The sequence below is a fragment of the Lycorma delicatula genome, chromosome 8 (assembly GCF_047948215.1).
Source record: "Lycorma delicatula isolate Av1 chromosome 8, ASM4794821v1, whole genome shotgun sequence".
Classification (NCBI taxonomy): domain Eukaryota; kingdom Metazoa; phylum Arthropoda; class Insecta; order Hemiptera; family Fulgoridae; genus Lycorma; species Lycorma delicatula.
This window is the reverse complement of record NC_134462.1, coordinates 80,785,459-80,808,361: the sequence shown is the minus strand read 5'-3', so window position 1 is coordinate 80,808,361 and position 22,903 is coordinate 80,785,459. Positions and strand designations below refer to the sequence as shown.

Genomic DNA, 22,903 nt, shown 5'->3' with positions numbered 1-22,903 from the left:
ACGTTCACTGTCAGAAGGTATTGTTTCTATATAATTAATTTTTCTGGTTCTACAAAAATGTTGGTCCCATTAAAAAGAATATTTATAAAAAATATTTTTTTATAACAGCCCTCAACAATTTTTACTTCCCTTAACAACAATTATTTCTACAGCAATTCCACATTAAGTGTGTAATTGATGATTTACATGGGAAAAATCATGAGGTTTTCAGCCCTCACTTGAAAAAAGTGAAGGCTGAAGAACCTAATTAATGTTGAATTTAGTGTATAATTTTTTTTTAATTTAGCATAAATTAAATCAATAAAATCTTTTGTTTCAAATTTTTCCAGTTGTAGTTTTAAATGATCAATTTTATTGCATAATGATTTTTTCGAAAAAAAGAAACTTAAGAAGCAGCCTACTTCCTTTAATATTTCCTTTTTCTCATTTTTGTTTCATTATCTTGGTATGCAATTTCTGCATCAGACAGCGCACAGAGTGTAAGTTCAGTTTTCCTTCTGTTTACATACAGAAATAATGGTCGTTCTGTTTAAAATCTTTGTGTGTGTGTGTTTAATAATTAGAGATAAATGACTAGAAAAATTATTGTTGCTCAATGCCAATGAAACATAACACCACTTTTCAATGTAATTTTTGACTACATTTTCAGTCATGATCCAATCCTTTCAGCTTTTTACCCATGACGGAACGGAGACATATATGCATTTGGGGTAAGAGATTGTTTGTATGTCTTATTACCATTTTCCTCAAAAACTACTGGATCGAATTCATTGCTGATTTTGCATCACTTCAGAGCACTTTCTTAGACATGTTTTAAAAGGTTTTAGGCCACCAGTGGGTGCTGAACAGAGACAGTATATGTGTTTGGGATAAGAGGTTTTTTGCACGTGTGTGTGCACGCACGCGCATATGTTTGTTACCATTTTCCTCAAAAACTACTGGACTGATTTCGATGTTGTTTTTGTATTACATAGGTATCGCTTCAGAGCAGGTTTTTAGACATGTTTTATAGGCCACCAGGAATTTTGCAGTAGATGTGTTTCTCTAAATCAGGTGTGCCTATTTTGATGCGGTTTTTTTGTATTACCTACCACAGTTATCAATTTAGAGCAGGTTCTTAGATATGTTTTACGGCAATAGGCCACCAGAGGGCGCTGCAGTAGATGTGTTTGACTAAAATGGTTAGGGTGATTTTGTTGTGGTTTTTTCCATTACATAGGTATCACCTTAGGGCAGGTTCTTAGATTAGTTTTACACTTATAATCCACCATGGGGCACTGCAGTAGATATGTATATTTCTTCAAAATGGCTTTGTGGGTTTTTAAAATTTTTAATTTTATCACTTCCATTCCATTAGTAATGAATTGTTCATCATGGTGTCTTAACCATTTTTGGCTTGATCATTGTTGCCGATCTTGGTGCTATGTAAACATTTTAAGAGAACAAAAAAAACTTGGCAATGCAAGATCGAAACTATAAGATAGTTGTGTCAACATATTCCCTCTCACATTTTGAATAACTTCCCATGAATTTTGAGTGGTGTGAGAGCAGGCATTATAATGCAGAAGAATTATGTTTTTTGAGAACCAGGATATTTTCTCCTTATTATAGGTTTCACTTTATTTTCTAGCACAAATAATCAAAATAGATTGGGCCCTTATAGTTTAAAAACTGTGAGCATCACATATTGACTGACACAAAATTTTTGAATTTTTTCCTGGCAAGCAAACTTGGATGTTTCCAATTTCATACTCTAGCTTTTGGAGTCCAACCCATATTGATGTATCCAGGTTTATTCACAAGTTATCCAATTTAAAAATAACCTTCTGCAAAAAACCATTGTTTTAAGTTCCATATAAATGTATGTAATTTTGGATGTCTTTCTGATTTTGAGAAGGTCATTAATGCAATTTTTGAAAGCATCAGTCAACACTTCTGCTGGTCTTCCACTGTGATTGAAACTAATGACAATTGTTCTTTCCAATTTAAATTGTTCAATCTACCTAAAAAACTTGCTCAAATAATAAATACACTTTTTGCCATATTGTTTTCACATCTCCAAGTGAATTTCATCCTGATATACACCTACAGAAAATAAAAATCTTATCCCAGCATGGCGTTCTTCTGTGATTACAGCCAACACTTTAAAATAAATTAAAGAGGTTATAATGGAAATTCTCTTCGAGTTGCTTATATTTTATATGGAGGTGCCAACTTGAATATCAAACAGTTTTAGTTTATTTTGTTTCTTTAATTATTGAATGACCCTCATGTATATTTGCGGGTATATATATATATATATATATATATATATATATATATAATAAATGGATGAAAAAATGTACATATGTTAGTTAAGAATTATTGTTATTATTATACTAAATGTTTTTAATTTTTTTCAAGATTTACAAAGCAGTTGTTTGTTTTTGAAATTAATTTTCATGATAGGGGTTAGAGTAGTGAAATAGTACCACGCCCAGTAAGATGTCAGTTGATCTTTCCTTTAAAAAATGACTTCATTTCTTTTTTTGATAGTGGCATCATTATGAAGTAAAAGTTGCTCTATGCGATTGTGTAAAAGCAATGAATTTATGCGTATTATTCTTTTTTTGATAGTGGCATCATTATGAAGTAAAAGTTGCTCTATGCGATTGTGTAAAAGCAATGAATTTATGCGTATTATTTTGAAGAAAGCGGTAATAGGAGTTACTTTCAGTTCAGTCCTTAAATTTTTATTATATGTATTTCATATGTTACACATTTATTTTAACAAAGAGGATAAAATGATATGAAATAAGCCATAACTTTGGCTGGAATTGAACTGCAGACTAGCTAGTCCAGAAGCTAATTAAACTGGAAAAAAGTCAATTTAATGAAAACATTTTTTTGAGTATAACAATATACTCAATTAGAGATTGAAAGGAAACAAATCTTATTGGGCAATACAAATGTTTTTAATTAGTGAAGTTATTAATTTCCCACTTAAATGCATAATCAATTTTTTTTTCAGTATGTTAACATTTATCAGAATTACTTTTGATTAGGTTAATAGCCAATTATTGTAAATAAAAAATATTAAAATGCATTAAATTCTTTAACAGGTGGTGGTCTTGGTGGAACACGTCGTGGTGGGCCAGAAGTGAACTTGAAGCATTCTGGAAGAGAAGATAATGAACGTGAAAGGGAACGATACAGGCTTGAAAGAGAAAGAGAGGCTGCAGATAGAGATAGAGGAGGAAGAGGCGTTAGAAGTAGGACCAGGGAACGGGAAAGAGATAGAGACCGTGAACGTGATCGTGACCGTGAACGAGATCGTGATAGAGAAAGATTAGAAAGAGAACGACGACGTTCACGTAGCCGGGAACGTGATAGAAAACATCGTACTCGAAGGTACATTTTTAACAGTTATTAATAATTTATTTATGTTTAAGTGTAAAAACTTAAAGACTGTCAATAAATTAATTCATTAGTAATAATATTCACTATCTAATGTGTTTATTACACTACAAAAATAAAAATTACTATTTTTTATTATTTAACTGGGACATTACATAATTATGTACTACATTTGAATTGTATATGTAATGGTTTTACAATTATGGTTATACAATTTGCACACAGCTCGAAGAAATGAACAATAGCATAAACCAATTGACAGAGATAGAAAAAAGTAAAAAATATTGTTTTATTTACATGAGGGAAGTTCAGAAAGTAATCTCTGTTGTAGCATAGCTTTAGTAGTGTTAGTGTTGCTGCCATTGACACATCAGCATACTCTGAATCAGTGCGCTTCCAGCTGTGTCAGTTTGAGCTGCTGCATGCTTTAGCCCGTTGGCTTGTTATAAAAACATGAGCGCTGCAGTAGGAAATCCCGCAATATGTGTTTTGAGGTGCATGCTGCCATAAGATTTCTTTGGGCACAAAATGTTTTGGCAGCAGACATCCATCGTCAGTTGTGTATTGTGTTTGCCCAAACGTTATGAGTAACTGTAGTGCAACAATGGATCTGATTTTTTAAAAATAAAAGGACAAACATCCATGGAGAAGAGAAGAGTGGTAGACCTTCTGTTGTGAGTAAGTCAATTTCACTGACAAGATCAGTGAAAAAATTTCTGAAAATTTCTCATACAGTTTTGTATGAGATTGTCGCTGATAAATTAGGCTACTGAAGGTCTGTGCTCGGTGGGTTATAAAAATGCTCACAAAAATCCATTGAACCAAACTAATGGGCTCTGCCTTGGACTTCCTTTCATGCTATGAATGCGGAAGAGAGTATTTTTTGAAGAGAATTGTGACAGGATGAAACTTGGGTGGCCCATGTGAACACCAAAATGAAACAACAGTTGATGGCCTAGGGCCACACCAGTTCTCTATGCAAGCTGAAGAAGGCTCACCAAGAAAGGTTATGGCTACAGTTTTTTAGAATGCCAAGGGAGTTCTAGTCGATTTTATGGAATCTGATACGATGATTACTTCAGCAGTCTAATACTTTAAAGAAACTTAAGTGAGCCATTCTGAACAAACATTGCGGTATGCAGTCATCTGGTGTTGTTTTTTTGCATGACAATGCTTTTCCTCACAGTATTTGAAGAACTCCAAGAACTTGTGAGTCACTTCCAGTGGAACATTTTTGATCATTTTTTGACATTTTTTAAAATTGTATTCATTTCTATAAAACAAAGTATTAATTGCACTTGTAAGTAATATTCAACTGTTTTTGATTAATCTAATATTACAGTAGAATAACTTAATGGAAGTTTTCAGATTGAATCATATTAATATTTGTAAATTAATTGGTCAGTTTTGTCTGTTATATCTTTCTTTCTATGTGATTATAATTCATTTACTGGATAATTGACAATTTTTATAACATATTTTGTCATTTTCATAACAATATGACAAATGAAAAAAGAAATTTTACTAATTACTCTTATTTACTAAATCTTAATCTTATGTATTAATCAAAGCTTCCACTTGTTTCTGGCATACCTTTTTTAACTAATTGTTATACATGCATCATGTAATCCTTTATTAGACATTTAAAAAAAGAATTACACTAAAGAGTTATTGAAATAATGGAAAAATAAGAAAATGGTCAATAATTTTTTTTTTACAACATTTTAAGTACTTATACCTGTAATTTTATTACAAATCTCAAAACTGTATAGAAATTTCAATTATTAGACAATAATCAACGTCAGTAGATATTGAGAAAATAATATTTAAAAAACATTTAAAAATCCCCCAATTTAAGTTTTTCCATAGGATTGATTAAAATGACATTTGTTTATATTTTTTACTTTTATAAATGTTATATAATTTTTATTTTGTAGCATTTTGCAGTCAAGATATACATACATACATACAGAGAGATCCAAAAGTGATCATAAAATCGCGCATTTCAAAATTAAAGTGTCTATTAATAGTAGTATATTTGAAAAAGTTCTATTTATCATTTAAGATAGCACCAAGATTATTAACAACAAACCTAGATGCCATTGTGATGTGAATTGATCACACAATGCTTGCAGTAGTGCTTTGTTTATTGCTTGGTAAATGTGTTGTTTTTCCCAAGAGCAACAAGTTTTCATTGCTGAACATTATTTTTCCAGTCGCTCTTATGCTGTAGAAAAACTGGCTGAGGTTAAGAATGTGATGCAATGTTTACCTTCAAAAAGCTTGAGGAGACTATCAGCACACTCTTAGATTTCATATGAAAGTGAAATTTGATATCATAGGTTAGAGTGCGATGAAGCGGTTACACGTTCATGCATGTCATGTTCGCAGTGTTCAGAAATTGAAGGAACTATATAAAAAAAGGCACATAGTGTACTGTACAAGGTTTTGGTCATTTGTTGGAACCATGGAATTGCAGAGCTTGGCCATGTTTTTTTCACTGAGGCATGGGTTCACCTTAGTAGCAATTTGAACAGTCAAAACTAGAATTTGGTCAATTGAAATTCCACTTTTTTCCATGAAAACGCTTTACACACTCAGAAAGTGTGGTGTGCTGTATCCCGTCATCGAATAGTGGGCCCCATTTTCTTTGAAACTACAGAGAACAATGTTGTGTACCAAGACATCATTACACAGTTTATTGCACTTCTTGAAGATTATGAACTTGATTGTTGGTTCCAGCTGGACAGTGCCACTTATCACACATATAATGAAACCATGCATTTCTTGCTGGTGAACTCAATTTTTTGGTGATTATCATCTTTAAAGGATTATGGCTGCCACATTCACCCAATTTGATGTCCCCAAATCTCTTCCTCTGGGGTTATCTTAAAGGAAAGATCTATAAAAACAGGCTGCACACACTAGAGGAACTAAAGATAAATATAACGGAAATTAACTTTAGTGTACATGTACTCCACAAAGTGGCCTCAAACATGGTGAAAAGAATTTGTACAAGCATATAAGGCAGCCATTTTGAGCTTATTTTGTGAAAATAAATCTTTAAATATTAAATATTATTACTTTGTCTGATTTTTTTTTTTATTACTTTGGTGTTAGCAACTTTTGGATTTCTCTGTACATACAGGTGATTCAGGAGGAAGAGAGACTAATTTGGAAACTGATTCTAGAGCTTGAAAAAGGAAAATGTTCATATAAACATATGTTCGAAAACACTTTATCAAGTTATGGTTAGTGAAAAAATTTGCCTAGATTTCAGTTTTCCTGGTGAAATGAGGTCATACTAAATTTTTAAGTGGGAAACTTGATGGTTTCTGTGTGTTTTATTTTGCCTGAAAAATTAAATAAACAGGTTCCAGTACTGTGTCCTGTAGTCTTCATGATATCCAATGTAAAGTAGAAAAATTCAGTGACGAAAAACAAAAAATAAAGATAAATGTTTTATTATTAATAACAGATCAGAAAAATGTTATAAATTTGTAACAATTAAAAATAGCTGTTTGAAGTACAATAAATTTAAACCTTTAAAAAATTAAAATATTTATTTACTTAAATATAATTATTCACTGTGGTTTAAACTGTATTAATTTACAATAAGTGTTTGAAAATTCCACCATTGACATCGATGCGCATTTCAACTCACTTCCTTACATTTTTTGTCGCTAACCTATGTTTGTGCATTCCTTGATGAGGGCAGCAGCATTGAGAATGCAAGCAGACACTTCAACATTTGTCTAGTTTTTGCTTGTGTACCCCACATTTCATCCATCTTTATTGCAATAATTTTCTTACAACTATTCTCTACAAGTTTTAATAATAATAAAATTTATGCATTTATTAGTCATGTAACAAAGTTATTGAATTCAAACTAAAAGAAACTTGTTTTTCACCACCAAACTTTTTCTGTTTTAAGTTTTCATGAAAATCTGGAAGATACAGTTCTGGGACCTGCTTTATTTGATAACATAGAAACCATCAAGTTTTTACTCCATATATAATGCCTTAAGAATTTCAGTATCATTTCACCAGGGAATTGAAATCTGGGCAAAGTTGTTTGGAAGCTATAATTCTATAACAAGTGTTTTTAGACATATGTTTGTATGACATTTTTTCTTTATTTCAAGTTCTAGAATTAATATCCAGATTATTTCACCAATATCTGCTGCTATTGATGATGATTGTGGTGGTTACTATTAAAATGGAATCTATTTTTAAACTTAAAGTAACATTTTTGTAAATAGTTTTAGAGTGTTTTCTTACTTTCAGAGTTATTTACTAGGTACACTCTACTATAATTTTTTTTTTATCTTCTTTTCTGTCAACTATCTTTTTTTTCTATCAAGAGGGTTACCCTCTTTTGTAATGTTTGTAGCTTATCTTGCTAGCAATATTTAAGTGTGATATTTTTCAGTTCTGAGGAAAAATTGGTTCTAAACTGCAGGTGTTTTAACAGAATCTGGTAATACTGTCCATAATGTTCAAATATTTTGCAATTTCATATATTTTTGTAACATCACTTAATTTATAAGAAGCAGAAATAATCATGATTACTTACAGATAAACTGTCACAAAACCCACCGGGTTGGTCTAGTGGTGAACGTGTCTTCCCAAATCAGCTGATTGTAAGTCGATTGTTCCAGCGTTCAAGTCCTAGTAAAGCCAGTTATTTTTACACAAATTTGAATACTAGATCGTGAATACCGTTGTTCTTTGGTGGTTAGGTTTCAATTAACTACACATCTCAGGAATGGTTGAACTGAGAATGTACAAGACTACACTTCATTTACACTCATACATATCATTCTCATTCAACAGTAGTTACCGGAGGCTAAACAGGAAAAGAAAGAAACTGTCACAAAACAAATATAATTTAACATTAAATAAATCTGTTTGAGGAACATTGTACTTTTACAAAATAAGGAAATTCAAACATACTTCAGTTATTATTATAAAAGTTTGTAATAAAACATGTAACATTGCAATGGTAATTTCTGTGCAGTTGAGTAAGAATAGGTTTAAATTGGTGGTGAATATCCCGACTTAAGTATAAAAAAGAAATGTTTTGAGAAAATTGGGACAGTTGAGCATTAATAATTAAAAGTGCTGTGAGCTAGAGATGTTAGATTACACCTATCAATTTTGAAGTTAATGTTTTCAATTATGAGTAAGAACCAAATAGAGGTTGTGTGGTAAATATTTCAAAATCATTGTTCTGTGTGTAAGATTTGAATTCTATTAGTTTTGTAATAAACTAACTCAGACTTGTAAATTCATTTTCATTAAGATTTTTCCATGAAGAAATAATAAGTATTACACTTAATGGTAATTCTCAAGATTTATTTACCAAGTAGTTTTAATCTGTAAACTATTGTACATTATGTGACATTGCTTTTTGCTGTATTTTCTTTTTTCTTGTTTCAGTCGTTCCAGGGACAGAAAAAGGAGAAGAAGCAGGGACCGCATTAAGGATCCTGATATTGAAGAAATTGAGGAACGACCACGAGAGAGAGATCGTGATCGCGATCGAGATCGTAAACGCAGACGAAGCCACTCACGTGATAGAGACAGGAAGAGAGACAGGAGGGATCGTGATCGTGATAGGTAAGCAAATCATGAATATTCCTTTCAAGTTTTTGAAGTCATAATTATGATTTCAGCTTGTTGTTAATGATCAAGATTGACTTACATTTGTTGGGGTTGTAGCATGTTATGGGACATTGTCATTACAAAATAAAAATGAAATTGATTAATTATTGAATCTTGATTATTTTGCTATCAATATATCAATTTCCTAAAATATTAGACTTTACTGATTTGTAACACTAAAGTTTGATTTCAAGAAATTGTCTACAGATTTAACTGGAATATTTTAACTAAGAGACTGAGTTTATGTTTTTCCCACTTAGTTATTAATTAATTATACTCAAGGCATAAACGCAGGTTTTTCTGAGACTAAAGAAGCGAGTCGTCTGCCACAGCTTGACTTGCTGATGTTAATACTGCAAAAGTATCCGTTACATAACATGTGTACTAGTATGTTAAAGTTAAATGAAGGCAAGCACAATTTTTTGTTTATTATTTATTACTCTTTTTTAAAATTATTTTTAAACTAAATATAAAAAATAAGAAAAAATTGAATGCAGATTGCAATAATAGAACTACTTTGTTTAAAAAAATATATATAGTAATGATTTCAAATTTAGGAAATGTTATGGAAGAATTAAAAATTTTTCTACATAGTTATTTATTAATAGTAAATGATATGTATTTATATAATGTTTTAGTTGTAGAATTATATTTTCTGTTAAATAAAAAAAAAAAAGCTGACATTGTAATCCTTTTCTGGCATTGGTTATCTATTCTTATATAGTGATCCAGTAATTAGAAACAAATTACCTAAAGCCCAAAAATTAATCTGGTACACTTACAATAAAAAATGCTTATCAATAAATGCAAAAATAAGACATTATAACAGTTATAAAACCAGAAGCCACTTATGCTGCAGAAACAATTTTACATCTGAATGAACAATCTTGAACAAGACAGACAGACAGACTCCAGAAAGTCAAATGAAGAATTGGAAGAACCTGCATCAATAAAAAAAAGTACCAGAAAAACTGGTAGTGGTGGATTGTGCTCAACAAAGTCATGTACAAAGAGTTAGAACCCATCACTGATTCCATACGTAACAGGAGTCTAGGATTCTTTAGACATATGAGGATGCAAGATTCAAGACTTCTAAAACAGCTAGTACAGCCCTATCTTGATTCGAAAAACACCAAAACTGGATGCAGGTGAATCGGAGAAAAAAAGAGGATCTGAAGAAATTGGCCTGAAGCTGGAAGACACCACAGATGAGATAAAATTAAACAAGAAAATCAAGAACAAAAACTATCGCTTCACACTCAAAACTGAACACTAGAAAAGCTGCAAAGATGGAATGTATGATAAAGGTACTAGAAGAACCTCAAGGCCCAAACAGACATATCGAAGAGACTTTGATAATGGACTGACTGAAGTGATCTTATGCGATCATAAAAGATAATAATAATTGTGGGAAAATAATTACACATGAAAAAAGTTATCTAAATTTTTTTGGGGGGATGGAGGTAATTTATGATCAGGTTTTATTGTAAAATTATAATTTTTTTAGCTTGATATCACTACTTTGATATAATATCATTGGCATATGTTAAGGTTGTAGCTTATGTTTAAATAAACCGAAAAACCAGTTTAAAAAATTACAATTTTTTTGCTCCCTCGCGTCCAAGAATTTTTTTTTGATTTTTCAACACTTACTTTGTTAAATTGAGGAATTAAAAAAAATTTCACTAAAAAATAACAAAAAGTTAAGACGGGGGGGGGGGGGGGTTATGATGAAATTTTATTATGTTATTACTAAAAGTTTATTATTCAAACCTTTAATAATATTATAAATTTTAAAACCTAAAGAAGTATGAAAATTCAAAAAATCAATATTTTTTAATTTCATCTGCACCCCCTCCCCCAATATTGCCCCCCCAACGTTTTTTTGCTCACTTGGCACTTTGGCACTACTACTTAATAAGACAAGTAAAACAAAAAAAAAAAAAAAATTTGGTTAATAACCATATAGTAAGTAATAAGCATTTTTCAATTTTTGGGGAAGGTGGGAATTTTGAGGCAAATTTTTTTTAAATGGTAAGATAAGCATGCATAAACATGTACTGAGCTTAATATTAAGTGGGGTTATATTTTCAAAATTTTGAAAAAATAGACTTCAAAAACTATATACTTCCTTGGAGAATTGATCTCAAAATTGGTTTAACCAGTCAGTCAGAAGTTAATAAGCTTCAAACATGCCAACAAATATGTATGTACATATGAACATTACTCTCCATTATTTTTTTGTTTTTTGAGGTCTGTGGGCTATGAAACATTAAGAAATGAAAAAATACCATGCCCCATAATTTGACTGATTATCATACTTTCCTTCTTGCAGCATAGTTCTAGAATTATGAGGCCAGGAAATTAAAAAGAATAAAACTTTTTTATTTTTTTTGCTGTCAATACTATTGTTTTTTCTGGTTTAAAATATAAAAGAATATAATAGATATTTTTTATGGTAAATTATGGACTGAAATATAGTGAAAGAAAACTTATGTTCAATCTATACAAGATCAAATTGCAATAAGAAAGAAAATGAAGAAAGTCAAAGCGTGGGAATGGTAAATATAGTCTGTCGACATTGCTTTTTAACTGTTATGTTGAACAAAGAGTACAGGAAAATAAAGACAAATCTAAGAGTGTATTAATTGCCCAAAGAGAAGAAAGGTGTTGGATTTGTGGTGAATTGGTAGGATTTATTGCTAGCTGAGATATGCATTTTATAAGTTAAAGGAGAAAAGTACAACAGAAAGTAAGATAATGAGGAATAAGGTATTGAGATATGGGATGTTATAAAACAGTAATTATTAAATTTTACTATTTTGGGAGTAAAATTACAGTGGATGGAAATAGTAAGGTAAATAGCAAAAGCAAACTAACATAAGCAAGGAGAACTTTTCATGCAGGAAAGAAGTCTGCTAGCATTCAGAAAAAAATGTAAAAGCTATAAATTAAAGCAATGTTCTTAAAAAATATTTAAGTGAAATTTATTATGTCAGTAACAGATCATTAATTATAGGAAAACTAAAAAAGAAAAGAATAGAAGCATTGAGAAATTAGAGTGCGGGCAAATGTGGTGTTACAGGACAATGCCGAAAATTAGGTGGGTTGAGGAAGTTTAAAACAAAGAGGCCGTTAGACAAATAGGAGAGACCAGATAGTGTTAAAAATTTTGTAAAGAGACAATCTAGATTAGTTGGCTCAATTTGTAAGTCATCCAGTTTTTCATCATTATTTGTAGAAGATAAAAAACTGTAAAGGAAGACAAAGATAAATGAAATGGATAGATAAAGATGTTTGATACAGTTATAAGATTAAAAAATTTGCATAACATGGAATAGCATCAAACCAGTCAAATAACAGATTTAAAAAAATAATAAACCCATTTTTTATAGATATAGAAGTAACAAGTTACAGTATCTTTTAATTTGAGATCTTATCTGTGACTATGTTTATCCATGCAATTAGATTTTTTTAACCAGTTTGCCATCATTGAAATGCTGAAAGTAAAGATTAGGTTACTAAGAAGCTGTTAGATTATATTAAAACATTCAGTTAAACTGATTTTTTTTATGTAATTAACATTATATATATATTTTAAAGTAAAAGTAAAAACTATTTTTTATTAGGGACAAGGAACGTGAGCGTAGAGAGCGTGATCCAGATTACGAAGAGAAGGTTCGAATTAAGCAAGAACCTCCTGATGGTAAGTATTTAATCCTTAATAATAAATATATAATTATTATTTTTTAATTTATAAAGCTCTAAGGTAGTAAAAAGAAGTTCCTTCTTTAGTCCCCTTGACTTCCATACTACAAAATATACACAGTGCACAATATACAAATCTCAGAATAGTGTTAAGATTGAAATTTGATCAATTAGATATGTCCAAAACTTAAAACTAAGCCCAGATAAAAATTTGCATAACCCGTAAACAAGAGATAGAAATTTGATCTATTATAAATTTTGTAATTGGTAAAAATAAAAATGTTACGAATACCAAATTGAAACCTGCTTCTGTGTTTTTTTTTATAATGAGAATTATTCATAAATTCGCCACAGAAACTTTGAAACTTGTATATAGGAATGTGAAAATGAAATTTTCTAGCTATGAAAAATACCAAGCCATGCCTGGCTTTATAAACCATGCCTGGAATTTGAACCCAGGACTTGCAGATAAAAGCTTAAGACGTTATCACAGAGGTCAGCTTTATGTTTTAATTAAGAAATATATTGTTTAGATCTAAAGAGAATGTATGAAAATACAGTTATGTACTTTTTTCTATATGCAATTTCTGACCTTTGAACTTTCTTAATAATAAATAAAATAACTTTCTTAAAAATAATATATAAAATAAAATATTTTCTTAACATATGCACTTTTATATTTACGTAATGAAATTTTAGTTCATTTCAATGATTATTTCAGCTATATTAAGCCTCAATAAAAATCAAAATAATGACTGTCTCCAACTATCATGTCAAACATGATTTTTTATTAAATATAAGTAGTTCCATAACACAAATTAAAAAATTTGTTGGCACACAAAAATTAGAATAATTTATTAAGAATATTGAAAGTGTATTTCGAAGACTATTATTTAGTTCACAGAAAAGGAGAAATAAAGTATAATTTTATAAACATATAGGAAAACATGTCTATCAAAATTAACTCTTTTTATCTTTACACATAAAAATATTTTTTGTAATTTTATATGATGTGACCCAAAATTTAATATTATTGTTAGCTTAGATTTTTGTAAATAGAAGGTTAGCTTATTTTAAAGAAAAACCATCAATATTAACTTATATTTGTGCATTCTACTTACAAAAGTACTCAGGCATATTGTAACAATAGAAGGTAGTATGTGTATTCATGTGTATGAATATATAAATGTTTTATTATTAACTGTAGTTACTGTCATTATTAAACTTTTTATTTTACATGTGTTATTAAGAAATTTTTTATATGCAGAATTAAAATAATATTTGTTTTTAAAGTTATAATTATTGTTTGTTAACACTGACGTTAAAAATTTCTCGGTAAGGTGAAGTCAGAACAAATCAAAACTGCACCCAAATTAATCTATATTGAAGGTTCTTTCCATCTGATTTTGTTTTTTCTTTGGGTTTAATCTTTAACTTTTATGAAGTATATTATTTCTATACATATTGATTCCTCTTATAAATTAATTGAAACACATTCTATTTTTTTTTTTTTTTTTATACAGATTATCCTGATTATTCACAAAATAATTATGATGAAGCTGAATATGACGAAAACATGGTAAAGTATGAGAAAGATGAAGATGATGGAGGACAAAGAAATATGGCAATTGATAGAGAACCAAATGGAAGAAATAATTATGAGTATGAAGAGGATTATTAATATTAATTATAAGTAAATTTTATTTTGTATTATCATACTCATCGTTGTTTTTAATCCATTTTATCATTATCAGCCAGTTATTTTTATTTTTTATTATGGCCGATTTATTTAATTTTATTATAAGATCCATTACTAAATTTAAAAAAAGGTTAGATTATGTTAGTTTACATTGTAATTGATATATGATGCTTTATTGTACATCAATAAAAATGGTAGTACTCTAATATTATTCTATTGTCATGTAATTTTAGACCTATCCTTTTTTTATGTCAAAAGTGATTTGTTTCGTTTTGAAAAGATACAAATTTTTATTCTTGTGTAGCAATTGATTTTCTACAAAATGTGTAATTTCATCATTAATTAGATATTGAATCTATATTCAATTTTAATTTTTGTTTTTAATAAGAATAATTGTTTTAAAGTTCCATTATTAAATAAAAAGACACCAAATTGTATTTTTAATTTTGTTTCCTGTTATTACAACATGGCTCAACATTTCAACTTCTTGGTAATATGCCAGAAATGAAATGTCTAAATGCTTATGATATGGTAAGTCATCTGTTCCTATTGAGCATCCAGTACTCCAAAATATGCACACTTTTTTTTTAATAATTCAAATATAATGTAATGATTTTATGCTGCACAGATTGTGAAATTTCAGGAAATTAATAAGAATGTGGAAATTGAGGGATATTAGTCCATACAAACATTTTTACTGGTTCTACTATTCACAGTATTCACCAAAGATACCAACCATTTATAGTTTCATCATGTGTATTCTCTTGTCTTTTAGTTAACATTCAAACTTACATCTTAACCATATTATCACAGATCAAACATTCACTACACATCTTAAATCCTTTGTTGAATTATACTAAACTGCACAATCCTAGCAATCAAAAAATAAATTTACAGACTTGATTTCACAATTGGTGAATGAGTCTTACAGTTGACTTAAACATGTTAATTAAAAACAGAAACACTAACTTTAACCTCCTCAGGTCTTTTCCTTTTCCTGTTTAGCCTCTGGGAATTACCATTCAGGTATTACTTTAGAGGATGATATGTATGAGTGTACATGAGGTATAGTCTTCTACATCTCAGTTCGACCACTCCTGAGATTTGTGGTTAATTGAAACCCAACCAACAAAGAACACCGATGTCCACAATCTAGAATTCAAATCCGTATAAAAATGACTGACTTTACTAGGATTTGAAAGCTAGAACTCTCGACTTCCAAATCAAGTGATTTGGGGAGACACGTTCACCACTAGACAAACCAAGTGGGTTCTCCTCCAAGCCTGGCTTCATCTACAAGACACATAAGATGTTATAATGGTTTTTAATTTTTGAATTAGTTGGTAGTATTGGTATTTAGCGTTTACAGTTCTCAAGAGATTGCAGCACACATCAGTCGTATAGGTGGGTAGAAAACTTCATTTGCCTACTAGCAGTACAGTTTTTAAAAACGGCATCCTGCAGTGGCCAACAAAAACGAGTACCTGGTAAGTTTTAAATAAAATACGTAATTATGTTTTCCATTTTTGTTGTGATATTTATTTATTAAAAGAATTAAATATTTTTATTTATTAATTGAAAAAATTAAATTTATTTAATTAAAGGACTAAATACAATATTTGGAACTTACAATCATGCTACTACGAGGGTGAATCAAATATAAACTGTAATTTTTTGATTAATAATATACACTTGGTTTTGAAAATTAAAACATTAAAGCTGGCAATAATTTTTGTTTGCATGTAATAAAAATGAAACAACTTTTCTTAAATTAAATAGAAGTTTAATGAGTTTCTCCATATTTTATAAAAAAACTTCTTAAGCTACCATGACTTGTGTAAATGCAAAAGATTATTACTACATGATTTTGAATTATTTACTGCATTTTTCAGCAATCATTCTTGCTGTAATTTTCAGAAATTTTGAATAAAATTATTCACAAATTTTAATATTCAAAAAAATATTAACAATGATTGTAAAGATCTAAAATCTTAGCAGTACTATTTTTTCTGAGAAATAATTTCATATGAATATTTTTCTAACAATACATTTTTTTTTATTTTTGTGTTACAGATAATGCTCATTTGGAGAAATTCATATATGAGGTACTTGATGACAGTACATCAGATGCTGAATTGTCTGATGAAAATCATGATCTAGCTGTTTTGTTTAACAGGATAGAGGATTTGAATATTAATACTGATAGCAGTAGAGATAGTAATGAATGTACTACATTCCCCTGTTCTGGCGACCCTTTCTGCTCCAGAACATTCATTGGTTACCCAAGAATTAGAATGTATTGGGCAAAAAAGGCTAGAGTCCCTGTAATTGCAGATAACATCTAAGGACAGGTATTTTTTAATACAAGTCTAAAAATTTTAGATGACCATATTGTACTTCAGCAAGTAGAGGACATTGACAAATTTTGGAAAATTCACCCATTGTTACTTCCTTGTACAAAGTAAAGGAAGTATTGTGATCATGAAAAATTTTGGTTTTCAGATTTCAACAGAAATATCTATTTTGATCATCCCTGAATCCATTTTGACTGGTTTTGGTGTGATGTCTGTACATACGTACATATCTCGCATAACTCAAAAATGAGCCACAGGATTTTGAAATTTTGGATTTAGGACTGTTGTAACATCTAGTTGTGCACCTTCCCTTTTGATTACAGACGAATGAACCAAAAGTATCTAAAAAAGTCTAAGATCCAAAAAATTTGAATTTTTAACTTTTCTTAACTGCAGTAATAAGTCCTCATTGAGAGCTTTTCAATATATATAAATAGTACTTATTTTCATGGTTTTAGAGTTATAGCCAAATAAAATTTTAATTAATGAAATATTTGGATTTTACTAGGAGAATGCACATTGGTTCGAATTCAACTTCATATACAACCTTTTTTTTTTTTTGTTAATTTAAATATATTGATTTATTAATTGGTTGTAAAACTAATTTTACAATAAATAATAATAATGAAAAAATATCAGAAGTTATTAGTAAAATAGTTTTAAGTACTTTTCAATTAAAAAAAAAAAAAAAAAAAAGTTAAAAATGTATGTATATGAAGTCGGATTTGAACTGATGTGTGCATGGTTACAGATCTGACATGTTTTCACTTACACCACATAACTACTTGAGCAACGTGAAAAAAATTAATTTATAAACTAATAATTTAAAATGTTGATATGGACACCATAAAGAAATGTGATGCAATGTGGTGTCCACCACAATGCAATTGGGTAACTGTCCACTTTGTTAAAGAATTGGGGGATCATATCTCACTTTCAAGTGAAATAACTCTAAATGAAGTGCAGCAAAAAATGTGTATGTGTAATCTAATAGGCATACAAGAAAGTCATGTGATGTCCACATCAGATTTTTGAATGTGTGCATATTGGCTGCCAGCTAAGTCCTAGCTGTCAATCAGTTCTAAAGCTTACAGAAACCTTGCCATCTTGGGGTCACCCTTTACGTGGACAGATTTTTTAAATCTGTTGCTCTATTTGATGTTATGCATTTTCAGATAGAATGTCAAGCAATTTGTACCATACAAATGAAAAGAATTTCTAAAGACAGTAAATTAAAAGCTGACGTGGTAATGCAAAAGGAGGCTAGAGGATCTGTTGATCAGTCTGTATGTAGTGTGAAGGTCTAATTTGTTCAATAATTGGCCAGTCCCATTTATTTCAACTAAAGATGAAACTTTGCTTCAGGAACGAGCAATTGTCAAAAAAAGACTAAATATGTTTATATAATATAATCAGTGGTGAACTCATACAACACAAATATAGGAAGCATTGACTTTCTTGACAGAGTTATTATCATGTATAGAATTAGCAGTAGAAGTGAACTGGGAGATAATATTTCACATGATTGATATATGCAGCTTCGTGGATTGAACATCTAAGGGATCTCTAAACGTGCACCAATCTGCAGTTTTTTACTACCTCTAGTTTAGAGAGAAGATTGAAGAATATTTAATTCATGCAGCTAATGATTTGGACAATAGAAAGGAAAATTTGACATGAACCATTACAGAGTATAAAAGTCGTTGAATTCTTGTAACCTGGTTAAATCAGAGTTCTCATTTGCTATTACTTCATCAAGACAAGTCCCTGAAAATGCTGTTAATCAATAGTGTGTATCCTGCAACAAGTTAAAAAGCTTGTTCAGATGTTACGTGATCAAGTTTCTTCACTCATAGCCACTATCTCAGAGCTAAGATAACACTAGTGGAATACCTGTGAAAACTCCTGTCCCTAAAGTTTTTTTGCCTTTACAGGCAGGAATGAATACAGTTGATGGTAAGCCATCCAATAAGTTCACAGTTAAGGGACCCCTATGCAAACATCCTCCTCTGGGTTGTCATCTGCAACTTCCCATTTTTCAAAATCTCCCCTATCATCACCTCATATAGTAATGGATATAATTGAGGAAAAGTTCTAAAAAGAAAAACCAAATTACCTGTTAACTAATTTATATATATATACATACACACACACACAAGGTCTGTTCAAGAAATACGTAGACTGTTTGAAATGCTTGGGTCCAGTTGGTTCAGTCAAATCTGCTTTACGTTGCCATGTTCATACAGATCAGCTGATTACAACACAGTTTTTTTAATGCTTATCTACGCGGTTGTTTGTGAAGAGTATTTTTTCATTTGGCGGATTTTAGAATGAGTGACTTGAACAAGCAAAGAGTTGCCGTGAAATTTTGTGTTAAACTCGGAAAATCTGCAAGTGAAACTTTTGATATGCTCAAGACGGCTTACGGTGATGTTTCCATGAAGCATGCGATATGTTTTAAAGATAGTTGTCAGTCAATTGAAGATGATGAGTGTTGTGGACATCCTTCCACGTCAACTGACGACTCACACGTAGACAAAATCAATACCCTGGTTCAGGCAAATTGACGTCTGACCATCAAGAGAGCTTGCTGAAGAGTATGGAATATCAGTTGGAATGTTACGAGATTTTGACCGAAAAATTGAAGATGCACCACGTTGCTGCAAAATTAGTTCCATGCCTGATGACGGACGACCAAAAAGCTTGTCAAGAATTGCTTTTCATCTTCAGAAGATAAAAAGTTCTTTTCTTGTCGAGGATCATAACAGGTGATGGAAACAAAGGTTCAGTCAACCCAGTAGGTGGGTGAAACATCTCCCAGATCAAAAAAAGCTCGCCAAGTTCGTTCCAATGTGAAGGTGATGTTGGCAGTTTTTTTGATGCTCAGGGCATAGTCCACCACGAGTACCTCCTCCCAAAGGCTCCACAGTGAACCAGACTTACTACATTGAAGTTCTCAAATGTCTGCGGGATGCTATCCGATAGAAAAGGCCAGAAATGTGGAAGAGTGGTGACTGGTTTTTTCATCACGACAATGCTCCAGCCCATTCAGCCCCCAGAACTTGTGAGTTTTTGGCCAAACACTTGATCACTGCTCTTCCCCACCCACCCTACTCACCTGACCTCACTACTTGTGACTTCTGGTTCCCCAAACTCAAAAGACCTTTGAAAGGAAGAAGATTTGAGACGATTCCCGAGATTGAGTAAAATGCAATGAAGGAACTGAAGAACATCACAAAAGAAGCGTTCCAGGACTGTTTCCTAAAGTGGAAACACTGTTGGGATAAGTGTGTGCGTCGGGGAGGAGAGTACTTTGAAGGGGACCCAGACAAGTAACTTCTAAATAAAGTACATTTTGTTTTATGTCGTCCGTCTACATATTTTTTGAACAGACCTTGTGTGTGTATATGTATCTGTAATTCTATATCTATAGTTTACCATCATTTATTAATATATCCAGTGGAACTTTTAAGATCTTCGATCACACATTGAAGATGTTAAAGCATCGATGCATGCACAAAAACCTTTAATAATGTACTTCCAAGAAACGTACCTACTGCAACAAGATGTAGTAACATTCAGGGGCTATTTCTGTAAGAGATATGACAGTCTCATGCAGAATGGGGTGTCAGCTAAAAGGATATCACTAATTAATTACTCGCATACCTGCAGCTGCCATGAAAATGTCTGTCCTTTTCAAATTGCATATCTGCAGTCTATATCTCTTGCCAATCTCGAAGTTCAATGCACTAGATATACAAAATCTCCTTGTCCAAATTCCATCTCTGTTATTAATAGTTCAGGATCTTAGTGCCCACCATACTTCATGGAGCTCAACAAACTGCTAGCATCTTACTCTGCCCATCTTAAAGAACAACCAAATCACCCAGTTTTTAAATAGTCCTTGCAAATTCTCATTTACGAAAATTCTCAATATGAAAACCAACCATACATGTTGTACACCACCAATGAGTGTTTGTGCCTGGTGTTTACTGTACTTTTAAATTTTGACACCTATTTTCCCAACCTATCCGTATTTATATCCTCCATGGAGAGTCGACCTGATAAATTTTAATTTTGACCTCACTATATATAACAAAGAAAATCAAAAACTCGTATCATCTTTCAGCAATGTTTTACCAATTTCTGTTGAAGACAAATCCAGATGCAGTATTATACACAGATGGATCGAAACACAATTATACCACTCTTGTTGTAATTGACAGAATGTATATGTTCAATCTACCTCGTATTACAGGTGTCTACAATGCTGAACTGTACGCTATCAATAAGGCTTTCAATATCATTAACCCAAAATACCGTCACATCCTCATTTGTAGTGATTCGTGTAGTGCACTTCAAGCTTAGAAGATTGTTATTTTAAACATTCTATCGTCATCCTATTCGTAACATGCAATCGCTGAGTTTAACTGTTGCAACACACGAATGAGTTTCTGCTGGATCCCTAGCCATGTGAAAATCCCAGGTATTGAACGTGTGGATTTCACTGCTAAAGATGCGTGTAGTCAATTGTCTTTCATCATCCATTTTACTGCTACCAACTTTATTAGTTCTATTAAACACACTATTAGGAAGGTGGCAAGGTGACTGGACTATTACTGTAGATAATAAACTCAAACTCATCAAGGATACTGTGCTGTCATGGAGCTCTTCAACCTGGAATAATCATAGAGAAGTTATTAGCAGTTTACAAGTAGGGCCTACTAATCTTACACATGGATATACCTAATGAGTTAGACTGATATATTCATTTATGACAATTAACAATACACCACATACTTGTGGACTGTGTGTGTTAAGCGGCATTGTGATGTAAATTTAAATTAGAAGTTAATATCCAAGATATTCTAGGAAAAGTACGATGATGATAACGAATGTCTTGTTTCTTAAGGCCCTACATCTGTATTCAACTATTTAATAATAAATTATTTAAATGTTGTCTTTTATAATATTGTATTATGTTTGTTCCAGGCGATGATAATGCAAAAGCGTTTTTCAGTTTAATGTAGACAAATTATATTTCTGAATGAAGGCTTGCTTTGCTTGTGCTATTCGGCATTTTATATCGCTCCTTCTTCGTCCATCGTTAGTAATTCTACTTCCCAAATAACAAAATTCTTCTACCTCTGTAATCTTTACTTTTCCAATTTTTATATTCAGTGGTTCATCTACATTATTTCTACTACATTTCATTCCTTTTGTGTTCTTGTTTATTTTCATGCGGTAGTTCTTGCGTAGGATTTCATCCATGCCGTTCATTGTTTGTTTTAAGTCTTTTTCACTCTCAGCTAGAATTATTATATCATCAGAAAATCATAGCATCTTTATCTTTTTACCTTGTACTGTTACTGCAGATCTGAATTTTTATTTATTATTAACTGCTAGTTCAATGTAAAGATTAAAAAATAACTGGGATAAGGAACATCCTTGTCAGACTACCTTTTTTATTACTTCTTTCTTATGTTCTTCAATTATTACTGTTGCTGTTTGGTTCCTGTAAATGTTAGTAATTGTTCTTCTGTCTCTGTACTTGAACCCTAATTTTTTAAAATGCTGAACATTTTATTCCAGTGTACATTATCAAATGCCTTTTCTAAGTCTGTAATTGCCAAGTATGTTGGTTTTTTTTTCTTTAATCTTTCTTCTACAATTAATCTGAGGGCTAAAATTGTTTCCCTTGTCCCTATACTTTCCTGAAACCAAATTGGTCTTCTTCTAACACTTCTTCCACTATCCTCCCAATTCTGTACAGAATTCTAGTTAAGATTTTTGATGGATGACTAGTTAAGCTAATTGTTCTGTATTCTTCACATTTATCTGCTCCGCTTTCTTTAGTATCATGACTATAACACTCTTTTTGAAGTCTGATAGAACTTCCCCTTTTTAGTAAATATTACATACCAGTTGGTATAATCTGTCGCTTCCTTACCTACACTGCGCAGTAATTCTGCAGGTATTCCGTCTTATTTCAGGAGCCTTTCTGCCATTCAAATCTTTTAACGCTCTTAAATTCAGATCTCAGTATTGTTTCTCCCCTTTCATCCTCTTTGACTTCCTC

General features: G+C 31.1%; 1 protein-coding gene across 1 annotated transcript in view; it reads left to right on the top strand.

Moving 5' to 3' along the window:
* Window positions 1-14,676, top strand: part of snRNP-U1-70K (small ribonucleoprotein particle U1 subunit 70K) — a 53,046-nt gene extending 38,370 nt beyond the window's left edge. Inside the window, exons 7-10 of the mRNA XM_075374259.1 lie at window positions 3,102-3,390; window positions 8,839-9,018; window positions 12,693-12,769; window positions 14,295-14,676. Coding sequence (XP_075230374.1) covers window positions 3,102-3,390; window positions 8,839-9,018; window positions 12,693-12,769; window positions 14,295-14,452 — 704 coding nt within the window. The 3' untranslated portion in view covers window positions 14,453-14,676. The remainder of the gene's footprint in view (window positions 1-3,101; window positions 3,391-8,838; window positions 9,019-12,692; window positions 12,770-14,294) is intronic.
* Window positions 14,677-22,903: the final 8,227 nt, after the last annotated feature.